Source organism: Simochromis diagramma, unplaced genomic scaffold (assembly GCF_900408965.1).
Source record: "Simochromis diagramma unplaced genomic scaffold, fSimDia1.1 OVJJ01000176.1, whole genome shotgun sequence".
In the NCBI taxonomy this organism is placed as follows: domain Eukaryota; kingdom Metazoa; phylum Chordata; class Actinopteri; order Cichliformes; family Cichlidae; genus Simochromis; species Simochromis diagramma.
The window spans coordinates 3930764-3946266 of record NW_024386892.1 but is presented as its reverse complement, the minus strand read 5'-3'; the positions used below and the strand labels follow the sequence as shown (position 1 = coordinate 3946266).

Here is a 15503-nt window from a genome sequence, read left to right as displayed (position 1 = left end):
AGGTTGGATTAAACAGCGTTTAGAGTCCAGCTAAGCTTCGTTTCAGCGCACGTTTGTGACGCCGCTCGGTTTGCCCGAGGAGCGCTGCAGGAACACTGGAGACGTCTTTGTTCGTCTCCGAGTTTGGATCTGAACTGTTTGCATGATTTCGGATCAGATGATCGCTCTCGTGTCTGCGCACCGATAACGGGGTCACGGACTTGAAGACACTTCAGGCCGTGTGGGCGTGGCCACCGTCACATAACCCGCTGGTTTCTGCATTTTGAAGCTTTTTTTTTGCTTCATTTTGGGTTTTCGGAGCCAGATATGACCATATTTGGGCATCGATAGACATCGTATGGGCATTTTAATATAGGCGTGTATGTGGAGTGAGCCCCGTGTGGGCGTCAGAGGAACTGCATGATCAGGCTTACTGTAATCTGTGTGTTATTGATCTGGTCTGGAGCGTGTTTGTATTTAATCGCTTTGCTGAGCAGTTACTGAAGAGTTAGCTCTTCTCTGTCTCTGTTCTTGTGTTTCAGGCTGGCTCCGCCCACGTCCGGATCCGCCGCGACGCCAACGAGCAGCTGGTTCTGGCTCACGTCACCAACCGGCTGCTGCCGCTCGTCTCCACGCTGACCGTGCAGATCTTCAAAGACGACTGGTCCCGGCCCCTCCTCACCGGGGCCCTCTCCTCCTCCTCGTCCTCCTCGCCCACTGCCTCCCCGCTGGGTGCTGCCGATGGCTACGCCGCCCTCGCCTCATCGCTGCCTCCTCTGCTCTTGTCCCCGGGAGGAGAGTTCGACCCGCTGACCTCCACCCCCTCCAAACCCACCAGCCCCCCTCCGGAGTTTTCCTTCGACACTCCGGGGAGGAACGTGCAGCCGATGGTCCTCGCCGCTTTGGGACACCACACCCACAGGCCGTACGGAGGCCTGGGACTCTCCTACGGGTCGACCCCCTACACAGGGATGCTGAATCAGGGCCTGGCGCGGCCTGGTGGCGGGATGGGACTGGGCACACAGGGTCTGGGGGTCGGGCTCGGACTGGGCGTGGGCAGCGGCGGGGGGCCGTCCTCTCAGAGCTACAGAACTGCGTTTGGCGGGTCGACGGCGCCGCTGCGCTTCGGAAACCCTCTGGCTTCACAGTCGCAGTACCGACAGTACCGGCCGTGACCGCTCCGGCGGGTTCAGGACTTTCGGGTACTCGAAATTCATTTGTGACGGTCGGCTCCTCGGGAACGTCGAGTCAGGCAGCGGCGTCACAGCATCGACGACGGCGCCAGTTTCTGGTGTTAGATGTCGATGACTTCAGAGGAGCGATGGTGGTGATGTATTTATTGTCCGGACGAGGGGACCACCGCGTATCTTTGAGTGCTTTCTTTGTTATGGGACTGATCGCGAGGTTTGGCGGTTAGAAAGTGGCGTGCTCGTACTTTGTAAGCTTTTTTTTCCTGCAAACATTCCTTAAAAAAATAAAAGTCTTTGAGTCTGAATCCTTTAAGAGTTTGATGTTTAATATTTCCAGCATTGCGTGAAACAAGTATCACAGCGAACTCCACGTCTCACCCGAGATTCACCAAACATCAGAAATCCTCGTTTATCTTTTCGTTTGAGTCGTTTTCATGCAGATTTTATTAACGAAGAACTTCCTCACAGACCGACTTCGTCCAGCGTGGTGGAGCTCCACGTCACGGGGCAAAGGTGAGACCTAAGTGATCAGGAAACTTCCCAGATCTTTATCCGGTCCATAAATCTGCTCAGTCCATCAACTATTAAGCTTTAAACACCATCAGTGACTCCGCCCCTGTACGAGGTTTCCCGCGTCCCGGCGTGTGGGGATGATGAGGAGGAGGAGACCAGCTTTTATTTAGGCGGGTCCTAATCAGGAAATCAGGGCTGCACATCCCCAACAGACGAGCTCACAAAGAGGCCATGAGGCTTTGGGTACAGTCGCACAAATCAGCTCCTCTTCCTCCTCGCTGTCCTTCAGTTTCAGGAGGTCGAGGGAATGTTTGAAGGAGAACAGAGTGAAGCCAAACGAACTCAAACAGTTCCTAATGACACTAAATGTCGGGCTGTGACGCCTCTGCTCCAGTCGTTAAAAACAAATCGTTGAAGTTCTGAAGTCCGAGCCAGGAAAACTTTCCAGACTTCTTAAATTTGACTGTTTTCTGAGGTTGGAAGTTGACTGAAGACATTCTTGACTCTTCTGAAGCTTCGTCTGATTTTGTGAACATGAGCCGAGCTCGTTGGAATCCTCATCGTGTCCTGTAGGACGCTGGTGACCTTCTGACCTCTCAGCTTCTGCCTGATGATCCTCTGTCTGTACTGAGACAGCCCGTCCTCTCTCACGCCCAATACAAACACAGACAGGTCCCCATTGGTTCACCTGACCCCCTCAGAATCAGCTGATTTTTTTTTTAGATTAATAACTTTATTATATTTAATAAATCCAAAGTTTTACCTTCATACTATGAATATTTTACAGGACCTCCATTTAGTACTTTTAAATGATGTTTCCAGCTGTTTTGACTGCTCTGCTGAACTTCATAACAACGGCAGAAAAACACGTTTAAAGTTACTTATTTTCAAAACGAATTAGTTACTTAGTTACTCTTTAAAAGCACGATACACAACCTGAGTACGTAATAAAGACAAAGACCTTCCAGCCCAGTTCTATATTTTCTGCATCATATAAACTGAATCAAATGAAAACGTCTCCTTTTAAAACTTTTATTTAGTTTTATTAGTTTTAATCTTTTAACTTTTGCACATTGCATCAAGCAAAAATTAAACTATATGCAAGAAGAAATGTGTTTAACATTTAAACCTATTGTCTGCATATTCCAGCATATAAAATAAAATAAAACACTGTTTTGTGTTTACACTCTTTCAAATAGATGCGAGTAAAACACAGCAGAAAATAAATAAAATCAAAGACTGAGCAGCTCTTAAATCTGTTGTCACCTGTTTGGCAGGAGTGGGGCGGGTGGAGGTTTGCCCACAGCGGGCGTGTCAGTGGGGGGGATCTGGGGATTTCTCTGTGAATGTCACATTCCCGTGGCAGCGTGCTCGCTGCTCGCTCAGATTTGAAGTTTCATTTTTCGCCGTAGAAACAAGTTTTCTTCCCACGCAGAGTGAACAGCGGACGCTAATGTTTGTCACTTTTTACTGGATCAAACTTAAATTAAGGTCATCTTCCAGCTGTGATCCCATCTGCGTCCAGATCATTTTGTGATGTGGAGCTCATGGACCTGTTAGGTCCTGAACAGTTTTCAAAACCCTGGAAGCATCAGAGGGTCTGAGGACGCCGCTGTGGCGTGTCCTCACTTCATCTTGTTTCTGCTGTCACATCCAACGAGGCCGACGCCACAAAGCGTGCTCAGCCACACGCTTGCATTTTAATGGATGACACACTTTAGCGACTTTGCTGCAACTGGTCATTATTTTGTCCCCTGCAATTACGTTACCCTCTCGGCCCTCGGTTCGCCGCCCTCGCATCCTCATCAGCCCAGAAAATATTCAAATGAGTGAGAGACGCTGCGGGCCGGCGAATGAGAATGAAGCGAGGAGACAGCTTCGAGGCCGGCGGAGTCGCAACGTGTTAGGAGGCCAACAGACTCCTGACCCCGTTACTGAGGGACCCGCCTGGTCTCCAAAAACCGCTAATAGGCCCAAGTTTCGCTTTTTTTCCAGCTCGGCGCACATTGATCACTGTGTTTGTTCAAATCCAACGATGGGGAGAAGATTGGGCACGGAGGGAAGCTCGCCGTTTTCCCAGGAGTTTACTAAAGAGGTGCGTGTTCAAAACTTTGTCCCAGAATGTGCCAAACGCGACCAAATGTTTACCGACACACTCGTCCCCTCTCGGGCTCCTCCTGCGGTAAACGCAGTGATGCTCGTCTCTCACAGAAACGCATCACTGAGCCTCACGCAAACTGACAAATGCATTTCCTTCCCCATGAAACATTCACACGTTTTACTCCGAGCTTCATGTTTCCTCTGTGATCAGGATCCTTGCAGGGCTCGGCTCAAATCTGAGGAGTCTCAAATACATGAGACACAGCTCTCCACCAAATGAAACTTTATCGTAAATTTCAGCAGCAGAAGTAAAACACTGAGGATAGATGACATGCTCGAGTCCATCTTTGAGACATAAAACTCACTGAAGAGGCAGCTGATCACCTCCTTATGTCCTCAGCACAACGCCTCTCACCTTTCAGAAGAAGAAAGGTGTGCCTATTTTTGTAGAATCTGAATGTGTCAGAAACACTGAGCAGGGTTCAAAGCTGCACTTTGCTGCCACTTAAACTGGCCTAATTTGGTTCACGTTTTCAGCTCTGCTACAAACTCAACAATCTGACTTTAGTTCGAATGCAAAGACTGTACATAAAAGATGGGGATCCAGCTTCCACGCTATCATCATGAGGTCACTCACTGGTTTCTTGGCTTCAGATTTTGAAGCCACTGCATTTGTATTTTGGCCTCAAACGTTTGCTCACATGGTGTGGAAGCTATCTACTAATGCTAGCTAGCATGGGATGCAAAGTGTTAGCCTGTATGGATACATCACACAGATAACGGCAAGACCTTCTTTGAAATGTGACACAAAGGAGATACTTTGTCATCTACTGACCCATCCATCCACCCTAACCACCTCTGTCCCTTTTTCAAGTCACCACTAGAGGGCAGTGTCACTTGATGGTAAACCTTAGGCTGTACATAAAAGGCTGAAGTCTCAACAGTAGTGCTCTGGATAATGCCAGAAAGGACTACATTCAGCACCCGAGGGTAAAGTGCTAATGCTAGCAAGCTCTATTAAGAAGATGCACTAATAAACTGTAATTGTGCATCACACAGGCACAGATGTGGTTAAGATACTGATATGAAACTGGACATAAACATCAGTTTCCTGTTCAAGTGCATCGGCTCCATCAACCTGACCTCCCCCCCATCCTTCAGTCATTGTTACAGCTATCATTAGAGGGTGTGTCTTAAAAATATAAGCTGTAAATAAATGATGGCTGTAGCTACTGTGACATCACTGGTTTAAGTATTGTGGTCATCACCGTCCTGGTTTTAGCAAGACAGGTAAGGCACTAAGTTATCAGGTAATGCTAGTGATGTCAGTCAAAGAGGCCACGCCCCTATTAGTGCAAATGTTAAGCTTTAATACAATTTAAGCTTTCTCCACCTGTACAGGTGTTACAAAGGTGGTAATTACCCATAGAGACGAAGCAGTTTGTGTGTCAGGCTGTAAACATGTTTCTTTCTGGTCTATGGGGACTGACTCACTGCTGGTGCCTCTGCTGGACGTTAGAGGAACTGCAGCTTTTCCTTCCTCATTGGCTTCATCTTTCAGGATTTGATGTTTGGTTTTGCCGAGCCCACAGCTGCGCTTTCTGTTGTTCTAATGAGCTTTGGAGCCTCGTTTTTTGGATGATGTGTCAAATTGTTGGAGCTAACAAGTCGTACAGCGCCGCTCGTATTTCCCCCCAACACACACTCGCAGAAGCTGGAACCCGTTTAAGTGCCTCTTCTGAAGAATTTCATTTCCTCTCCAAAGGAGGATAATCCCTCCTCTGGTTTTGTTCTGCGGCTTTCAGAGGAGATTTTGACCAAACAATCAAAGAAGTACTTTTCCTTGGAAAGCTTAGCGGGAGCTTCTGCTCCCTCAGCGCTGGATGTGCTCAACAGTCATTAAGCCTGTAACGAGGTCCTGCAGCATTTCAAAGTCCGGAGTGGCAGCGTTTTTATGAGTGTTGACTTCACACGCTTGTTACAAAACAAATGGTATTGAGCTTTTGTAATCTGTGACCAAAATCCCCACCAAATGAACAGGATCAGTGCAGCGCCGCTGCTTTCTGGGTCAAATCTGACACCGCCGAGGTCGACGCTGCCCGCCCCACGGTCAGCTCAGGTCACACCGGCCGACTGCGTACGCGCAACCTAACGAGGAAAGTAGAAGTACATTTACTCGAGTACTGCTTGCTGACATTCCACTACTCTTTCAGGAGGGCGGAGTCAGGATCTCACCTTAAAAAACCAAACAAGCTGAAAAAAAAAATAGAATTCTGACATTTAAAGTGTCAGATCTGGACAAATCTCTTGGCTCTCTTATTAGAGATTAAATGAGCGACCATGATGATATTTATAGGCAGTGTTGGAGGGTTTATGCACAAGCAAACACCTGCTGATGTAATGTACAGGCAGAGTGAAGATCTCTTTACTTCGAGCGCACCTGTTTGGTCTCCTTCACAATCTCAGTGTCTCTAGTAATAATAGTTCCTGTAACAGTTCCAAAGGCTGCTGTTGGATTTGAGCTGATAGACCCTGTGCACGAGAAAATGCTAACTTCCTGGTTTGAGACCGGATGTGGTGGAGCAGAAGGTGGGAACACTCACCACTGTTGTGTCATAAAAAAATCTAATGATCAATTTTGACGGTTAAAGCGTTTAGATCGATCAGTTGTTCGCATCACTCAACACAAGCAGAACTGCATCACTGCAGCAGAAGACACATCGTCCACATTCAGAAGCACATCTCTGTATAGTGACTGGTCTGATGATTTAAACAGGCCAATGTTCAGCATTCAAACTACAGGTGAAGAATAGTCAAACCAGATTCACCAGGTTCACCTTTCACCTCGCTGTTTCACAGATTTTAGTGCAAGTTTGCATGCTTTTTTTTCTCGTGTGATTTCTGAGGATAAAAAACTGACTGGAACACGATGATGATGATGAGGAGGAGGAGGATGAGGAGGAGAGCAGCGTATGTAGGGCAGCCTGCTGGAGGTGGAGCGCGGCTGCAGGGAGGTGACTGAGGCTCTGCTGGTCTTTTAGGAATATGTCGGGTTAAGAAGGATTACAGCGTAGAAGGATATCTGCATGAAAAGCAGAGATGTGGTGCACGTGCTCAGTGCGGTCATGGCAGCCGCAGCAGCAGCCGCGGGGGCGATAATGATGTCAGAGGTCCTCTGAGGTCACAAACCCTGACCTCAGCTGCGCCAACTGGAGCAGAAAAACTGGAGGGGAAGGGCGGGGCCTGTGACCTCACTGACGTCTGGTCGCTCGAATCGACTTTCAGAGGTGATCGCGTCGTTTATATGGCTGACAGATTAAAGGAAAAGCCAACATCGAGCTTTTCATTCTGCAGCTTTGCTTCTCCTCAATGGTTTTATGCTTTGATGATGAGGATGAAGATTCAAAAGCCACCATCAGTGTTCAGTTGGGCTGAGATACGAGGACTCTGAAGGAGTTAGCACAAAGTGGGAATCACCAGATTTTTAACGTTTTGTCAAATGCAGAGTGTCGGAATAACAAATATTGTGATTCTGTTAGTTATCTCATGTCACCTTTGATCTTTTTGAGATTGTGAAGCAAACAAACACTCTCGCTAAAGTCAGTCTGCAACTGAATGCTGCAGAGTTGCCAATCACATGCATTGTTTTGTCCCTGGATCATTTTCATCCTCGGTACAACATTCAGTGCGTCCTGTGGGAGACAGCGCTATCATCCTGTACGCGGTCTGTAGGAGATACATAAGCTCAGTGTGATAAATTATATATTAGCCTCACATGGGTCCTTCTGGCTGCTGTAAAGTCGAGCTTTAACAATACTTCCTAATTCCCAGGCATCACATGCTCCTGATAACTCTGTGCAGGAACATTCTGGTGGCAGAAAAACAGGAAATGAGTAAAAGAAAGTGACGCCCTCTGAACGCAGACGTTTAGACTAAATTCAGTCATTTCATATCCAGCAGGTTCCAGAAATCTGAGCTGAAACTGAATCTGCCTGCACATCGCATCATACCGCTGTGGTCACAGCACCATGGAGCTGTTATGGAAGTTTATTGATACTGGATTCTCTTTAATGAACCACTAGGGGGCAGCACCTGTGTTGGCACTCGACAGGAAGTCGAAGCTGGTTTCTGGTGAGTTTACAGTGACTCCTTTTTGGTTCGTACTGGATAAAACATCAAGTCTAAAAAGGCGGACATGTAATGTGTCAGACAGGAGGGTTTTCCTGCACATGCTCACTGGATGTCGCTGGATTCACACCACAGTCGTCACATCTGGTGAACTCAGACAAAGGAAGCTCATTTCCACCACTTGTGTCTTTGACCTCATTTTTTTGGTCACTCCCTGCAGCTCAGGGTCGCAGATCGACGGAGAACCACTCCTGATCAGTCGTAACCAGACTGCATTTTGTTCACATCTGTCTCAGCCCGATCCAGTTGTTGAAAAACAATTAGTTTTAATCACGTGTGAAAAGGTTTTCCTCCCATCCTCGCCTTTCACAATAAAAGCCCCACACAGTGAGTGTAAAATAGATTTTGTCTTTGTTTCATGAACCAAATCCACGTTTTCTTGTTAAAGTTGGTTAAAAATCAGAGCGTGAATCACCTGATCTCTACCTGAGGCTGAGGCTGTGCGTCACTAATGCTGTAATTCTTCCTGCTGTCATTTTCTGATTCCTCAGAGCCGCCTCGTTTGAAACGTCGGCCCTCCACAGGAAGCAGTTCTGTGATCAGAATGAAATCACTGTGTTAATCTCCGCGTGTTGTGTAACGCTGGCAGTGAACACTGTGTTCAGACAGGCGGGATCACTGCATCTGTTTACAGCGACCTGCAGATTAGATGCGACCTCACACTTCAAATAGAGACTAATCCGACCCAACACACACACACAGCGCCGAGCTCCGCGGGAACATTAAAGTCAACGACCTAATCCCCCGAGGCCGAACAGAAACACTTAGAGCCACAATCACTGTCTGTTTAACATCCAGCAACACACACACACACACACACACACACTACAGCTGCTTCCCTCTCTTAAAGCAACCAAAATCTTTTTTATCACCACACACACACACACACACACACACACACACAGACACAGACACACACACACACACACACACACACTTGTTTTTCTTGTAGCTGATTTGTCAACTTGTTTAAATCCTGGATTTTTTTTCTGAGAGCTCCAACCACAGATCAGTGAGATAAAAGTGATAATAGGATCTTAATATTCAGACCTACTTCTTCACTTTCTGAACTTTGTGTTTTAAATGTTCAAAAATTAAAACGGGCGTCCTTCTGCTCCACCTGCAGAATGTTTGCAGCCTGATACGGTGCTCTCTATCGTTACTTCCCCATTTATAACAACCCAGAGGGTTTTATTTTTAACTCACCTGTGTAGGCTCAAATTTTGCATTATTAGGGGCGTGGCCTCTTTGACTGACAACTGAATGATGTCACAGATGACTGTATAGGTGCTAGCTGTCCGCGAGGCTTCGCCTCAGCTAACTGGAGCTCCTGAAGTTGACCTCTGTGCTCAGTCTGTTCTTAATAATATTGTTTTAAACAGCACTACATCATCAGCATTTAATGATGTCATATGCTCATTTTTAGCCCTCAAGCATCATAGCAGATTGTTGTCCCTCCGGCTAAACGACCTCCTCAACATGTCTTGAAGTTCTCCAGAGGCCTGGTAACGAGCTAATCATGTGATTCAGGTGTGCTGACCCAGGGTGAGGTCTAAAACCTGCAGGACACCGGCCCTCGAGGCCTGGAGTTGCCCACCCCTGGTTTAAAGCCAGCAGCGTTCCTGTGCTATGCACTGCAAGCTTAAACCTGCATTACTTTTAATGGCCACTGGGGGCGATAACAAAAAGACTTCCAGTCTGAGATTATGGGCTCAGGCACATATCGGACACAAGCACTCGCAGCACCTTCAGAGTGCGGTTCGCAGGCAGCGTCAGTGGAGACGCTGTATTGGAGGACTTTATGACACCCTTCCACCTGAGGCTAGCTTACCGATGATGCAAATGTGTGGGGCTCAGACAGGAGATGGGCCAGTTAGAAAGGAGGGCAAACTGACAAAGACAGGAAGTGTAGCTGACAGCAGAATTCCCAGGAATACACCGAGACCAGCTCCATTACGTTCCAGCTGTGATGTAATCGTTCCCACTGAAGACAAAGCTTTCAATTCCAAAGACTGTGGATAAAACGTTCCTCTGAAACGCTCCTGCTGTGATCTGAACCCATGATGGCAGAAAATGTGTGGAGATGCACAAACACACGATTCCTGCAGAAACTTTCCTCAAAATACAAACAGTGCCTACAATGACCAGTCAAAGCGTAGGTTGGAGCGACGTCTTCAGCTCACAGACACTTTCACAGATTTGAGGCTCATCTCTTAGCTCCAACAACCATGTCAGTATATCTTCATAAACTGAGTTACCGTGAGAACAAACTGCTTTCCTCTCATTTACAGTCTGATAAATGTGAGCTGTGACTGTGTTTGGAGAGCAGATGCAATCATGTAAAACTGCAGACAGTTAAAGAGAACACAGGCTGAGGTCCGGTGAGGTGCAGTGCTCCTGCTGCAGCAGCAGGGCGGCGCCGTTGAGCTGAGTTTGAATGCTGCTCGTTTTGACGTTGATGCTGTTTGACGTCCCGCCGCCTCCTCGCTCACCCACAGTCAAACACTGAGTGCTTCACTCCCATTAACAATGGATAGGGAGTGTGTGTGTGTGTGTGTGTGTGTGTGTTTGGCTTTCTGAATGCTGACTCCAGTACTTGATCCTACAGTTACTGTGAACCCGCTGCTTCCATCTTTTCTTGAACTTATTACTACAAGCAGTATTTCAGTACCACTGCTGGTAGTAATGGTACTGCACACTGGTTATCCCTGTCCTGCACAGTGGGAGGTATTCCACTGATGAAAAATAACTCACCAGCCACTTCATTAGGTACACTTTGTTATTTTACCTTCAGACTTGTTTGAATTCTTCATTTCACAGATTCAACAAGCAGCTGCAAACATTCCTCAGAGATTTAGCTCCATGTCGACATGACATCATCACCATGTGATCACCATGTGAATCTCCCGTTCCACCACATCCTGTTTCTGGTTAAAGTCTATCGGCCCATCCATCAGCCCCACCTCGTCCATATTCCTTAAAAATAATTGCAGTTGTCACTAGACAATAGTAATCCATAGGCTGTAATATATTAATGATGGACGTAGCCACCGAGACACCACCCAGTGGTGATGTCACTGGTTTGATCTGAGACCCCACTGTGGTCATCGCCATCCTAGTTTTAAAGAGCCATACCCCTTTTGGACAGGTGAACCACTAAATTATCAGGTAATACTATGGTAGCTAAGAGGCCCCGCCTTAATAATACAGATGTTGAGCCTTGATACAATTTAAGTTATAAAAACACGTGCAGGTGTTTTGAAAGGAAATTGTCTATAGAGACCAATCAGTTTGTGTATCAGCCTGTAAACGTGTTTATTTCTGCTGTAAAGGTTTAACATGGGAGTCTATGGGGACTGACTCACTGCTGCCGCCCTGCTGGGCATCAGGGGAACTGCAGCTTTCTTTCTTTAGAATCTATATTTGGAAGTTAGTTTAAACCTTTGTGGACTTAAATATGCCTGAAATATTTAACATTCATAGAGAGGGAAAAAGGCTTTGATTATATTTATATTCTTATTTTGTTTATAATAATTTATCTAAATACATATTTTATTTAAATATGCCCTTTCTTTAAATCATAATTAAAAGTAAATATTAGTAATATTAGTAATATTAGTAATATTAGTAATTTGAATTAGTAATTCAAATCATATTATTTAATAGGATTAAATAAATGTAAACTGAAAAACAAACTATTCCTTAATTTTAAATATAAATGAAGAATTGAAATGGCACCAAAAAAACTTTTTTCTTAAAGGTGACGAAGAACTATAATTAGTCTTTCACTTAACTAAAATCAACCTGTTAGCATCACACAGTGTCCTGTTTTATCCTGCTTTGTCTCACCTGCAGACAAATGTAATTTACTGAGTTTTAAAACAGTGAACACAAACCTCTGGAGCCTGAGACGCTTTCATTAAAGAGTTATCGGCCTTTAGTCTTTAAAATCGTTTGGCATTAATCATCAGAAGTGCAGATACATAACTCTGTGTTGGCAGATTAATCAATCACAGTCAGACGTTTTCAGCGGCGATGCAGCGGCAGATAAAATGTCAGCGTTTGAGCCCGGGGCAGTAGAAACAGGAGCAGCTGAGTGTGTGGATGCAGTTTGCTGCACTGAGCAAATCTCTCCAAATTTCAAGTCGATACCAGCTTGAGTTTCCACCGTGTTTCAGCTGCAAATGTCAGCGTGTGTGTGTGTGTGTGTGTGTGTGTGTGTGTGTGCGTGTGTGTGTGTGTGTGTGTGTGTGTGTGTGTGTGTGTGTGTGTGTGTGTGTGTGTGTGTGTGTGTGTGTGTGTGTGTGCGTGTGTGTGTGTGTGTGTGTGTGCGTGTGTGTGTGTGTGTGCGTGTGTGTGTGTGGTTAACAGTAGGTAACGTATTGACTGTGGATGAATGCATGAATGGATGGATGGACAGCTGGGTTGGTTGGTTGGTTTAGCAGGAACAATCGGAGGGCAACGGGGTTAGCTGTGTTTCCATACAACAGATAACTGCCAGAGGGTTGAGGGGTGGGTGTGTGTGTGTGTGTGTGTGTGTGTGTGTGTGTGTGTGTGTGTGTGTGTGTGAATAAGGGGATGGAGAGAGCGAGAGAGAGAAGGGGTAAACAAGGCCCAGAGATCAGAAATCTGAACATGTGACCTCAATATCTCTGGTTTGAAGGTCGGACTGCATGTTGCAGAAAATTGGAGGCAGGATAATAACACGTACGACGTGTTTGTTTTCTAAATATACTTTTATTTTCAGGTGAGGAAACAGCTGATATCTGAGCGTCTGAGAATCAGGGAGGAGGGCGTCCACGCTGCGGTCACACAGGGCAGAGTGGAGTCAGACTCTTTGAGTCAGAGTCTTTGAATAAAGGAAAGAAATCCAGAAAAGCATCATCATCAAAGCTCATGTCCCCTCCAGCTCTGTGATGAGCTGATCATCTGTAAACGATCCCGGGAGGTGATAAACAAATAATTAAATCTGACCGATGCAATAATATTAACTGTGATCATTTTTTTGAAGTAAATACTCCACAGACCAACCTTCTTCCTTCCACCTGCTCCTCTCAGGCGCTGTCCTTCAGGACGTGCTGAGTGCTGATGAAGAGGAGGGAGCGGAGGAACCTTTTAAAAACTGAAGGTCACTTCTAACAAAGCAGCGCTTTGACCAGAGAAACAAATCTCACCCTGACTGTGTGCGAAGGTTCAGCTGCTGCGTGTTCCCGGGAGGAAAAGGCCACAACTTCAGAAACACGGTAACACTGCTCAGCACGTGACGTTCACAGGAGATACGTAAAAGTCAAACTCTGGATCTGTACGTCTGACAACAGCTTGATACGATAATTATAACCAAGATTATTAGAATAATAATAAAATACACTTGAAACAAGCATTTTATGAAAAGAAATATCCTTATAAATATAATTAATAAAAATAAAGAAGTAAATATCTTCGGTTTTAGAACTCGTTCATCTAACGAGGCTTTGGATGATCAGTGAGAGTCGACTGTTTACAAAAATCAGTGTTTTTATATTTAACACCTGTGCTGTAGACCTGACACTGAAATCAAAGTAAACAAGCAAACGTGCAGTGGAAACTCAGACAAACAAACTCAAAAGTCAAAACAAAATAAACACAAACACTAATATAAAAAGAAAAACGATGACGGCAGACGTTGAACTTTATTTATGGGCAAATTAATGAGTTTCCTCAGATGTGACAGGATTTTGTGTACATGCACTTTTTGTTTACTGACCATATTCAAAAGTGAAGTCGTCCTTCAAAATAAGAGTACAAAGGTGTTTCGGTCCGGCTGCAGAGGCTTTTGTAGGACTGCTGTGACGCTGTCTGCATGTGTCAGGTAGCAAATAAATGATTTTATGATTTTTGTTTTGGAGTTATTCCATCTTGATTTTGACAGTTTGAGTCTGTGTGACATCTGGAAACATTATTATTACATTCTGTCCGCACTGAGTACTTTGAATCGTTGCCTCGGCCCTTACAGCGCGAGTCCTTCCTCTTCATGTATCTGCAGTCACGTCTCAACTTTTTACTTATTTTTAAGGATTATTTGATCAGAAGTTTATTGTTCTGTGATTTAAGCTCCATCAGCCTGTAGATCTGTGATTGGTCCAAGAGAGGGAGCCAAGAGAGAGAGAGAGAGGAGTTTACCCCCCCTTTACCTTCAGATAGCACCCCCCCCCCCAAACTCTACTGACTGCTCTGTGTGTGTGTGTGTGTGTGTGTGTGTGTGTGTGTGTGTGTGTGTGTGTGTGTTTGATGCTCATGCGGACCGACAGCCGAGTCTTCGGGTCACTCTCTGGGACGTCTCGGGACCCCGATCAGTCCTGGCTGAACGCCAGACTGTCTGGGGGGGGGGGGGGCTCTGTCTCAACAACACCAACACACACACACACACACACACACACACACACACACACACACACACACCACACTACATATCTTCTATTTGCATGTAGGTGCTGTGTATCTTGCACATTAACTTTGAACCCTCTTGTGCAGTAATAACTGCAGACTGCACTGCATTATGGGAAACATGCATGACGTCACTCTAAATGTTTAAATCTGTAGTTTTTTTTGTCAGTTTTGTAGTTTTACTGTCTTTGGAGCAGGCATGTTTCACACAAAGTCACATCTGGACAATATCAGGTAATATTTTAAAAATCTGTTTCTAAATCAGTGGATTTGATCCTGTGAATGACCTTTAACCTCGTCCTGTGGTCATCAACATCCCAGGTACAGGCAGACTGCTTCACGTTAACGTTGGACAGAAGGTGTTTTTAGTGCAGGAAGCGCTAAGCTCAACTTCTTGTTCACTTCCTGTGATGGAACCAAGCGCCTGTGTTTGGATCGTGTCAGCGATGAGGAGCTAGCAACGCCATCCAAGCCACGACTGCAGACTCTCCTGGGACTGGCGCATGCCTGCTGCTACCATCACATGATCGACATGATTGACAGCCACGCTGCCAAAGTGGTCGCAAGAAAAATTAGTTTTGATTTAAAGGCTTTGTTGGAGGCACAGGTGGGTGATGGTCGCTGATGGTGAGAGGTCTTGGTGTCATATGCTTAACTTCCTGTTTGGGTTTTTTATTCTAGTGTTTGAAGCTTTGAAAGATTTCGTTATTATTCTAACGCTGACTCTGATTTCGTGTCATATCGTTGAGATCCTGCTTCTGTTTGACTCTGTGGTTTTCTGATTGGCTGTCGTGCGATCCTGTGTTTTGGTTCATGTCTCCATTATTGTTTCACTTTGTGGTTTCTACTGAGAAGTTGTCGTTTTTATTTACTGGACTTGGTAAATATCTCTCACATCTTGTTGAGCGTTCATGTCAGTGTTTGTGATGGTCTGCTCCTCCCTGATTGGTTCACCTGCTGGTCATTACTTCCTCACTTGTCCCACTGCAAATTTTGGGAACATATTTAATCTCTGAGATATCTCAATATAGTGAAATACAACTTTTTGGGCTTCAGTTAAAGAAACAAACGTGTAAAATGACACATAACGTTGTTTAAACCTCGTGTTTC

At 45.5% G+C, this 15503-nt stretch overlaps 1 protein-coding gene and 1 long non-coding RNA gene across 2 annotated transcripts in view; both read left to right on the top strand.

Annotated features, from left to right (window-relative positions):
* LOC120734889 (zinc transporter 6-like) overlaps positions 1-1266 on the top strand; it is a 55157-nt gene extending 53891 nt beyond the window's left edge. Inside the window, exon 15 of the mRNA XM_040033993.1 lies at positions 522-1266. Within this exon, the coding sequence (XP_039889927.1) occupies positions 522-1154 (633 nt within the window). The 3' untranslated portion in view covers positions 1155-1266. The remainder of the gene's footprint in view (positions 1-521) is intronic.
* A 5318-nt stretch (positions 1267-6584) lies between these two features.
* Positions 6585-14148, top strand: LOC120735003. Its single transcript, XR_005696155.1, has 3 exons — positions 6585-7913; positions 12718-12918; positions 13029-14148. It is a non-coding gene; the product is annotated as an uncharacterized LOC120735003 (long non-coding RNA).
* Positions 14149-15503: the final 1355 nt, after the last annotated feature.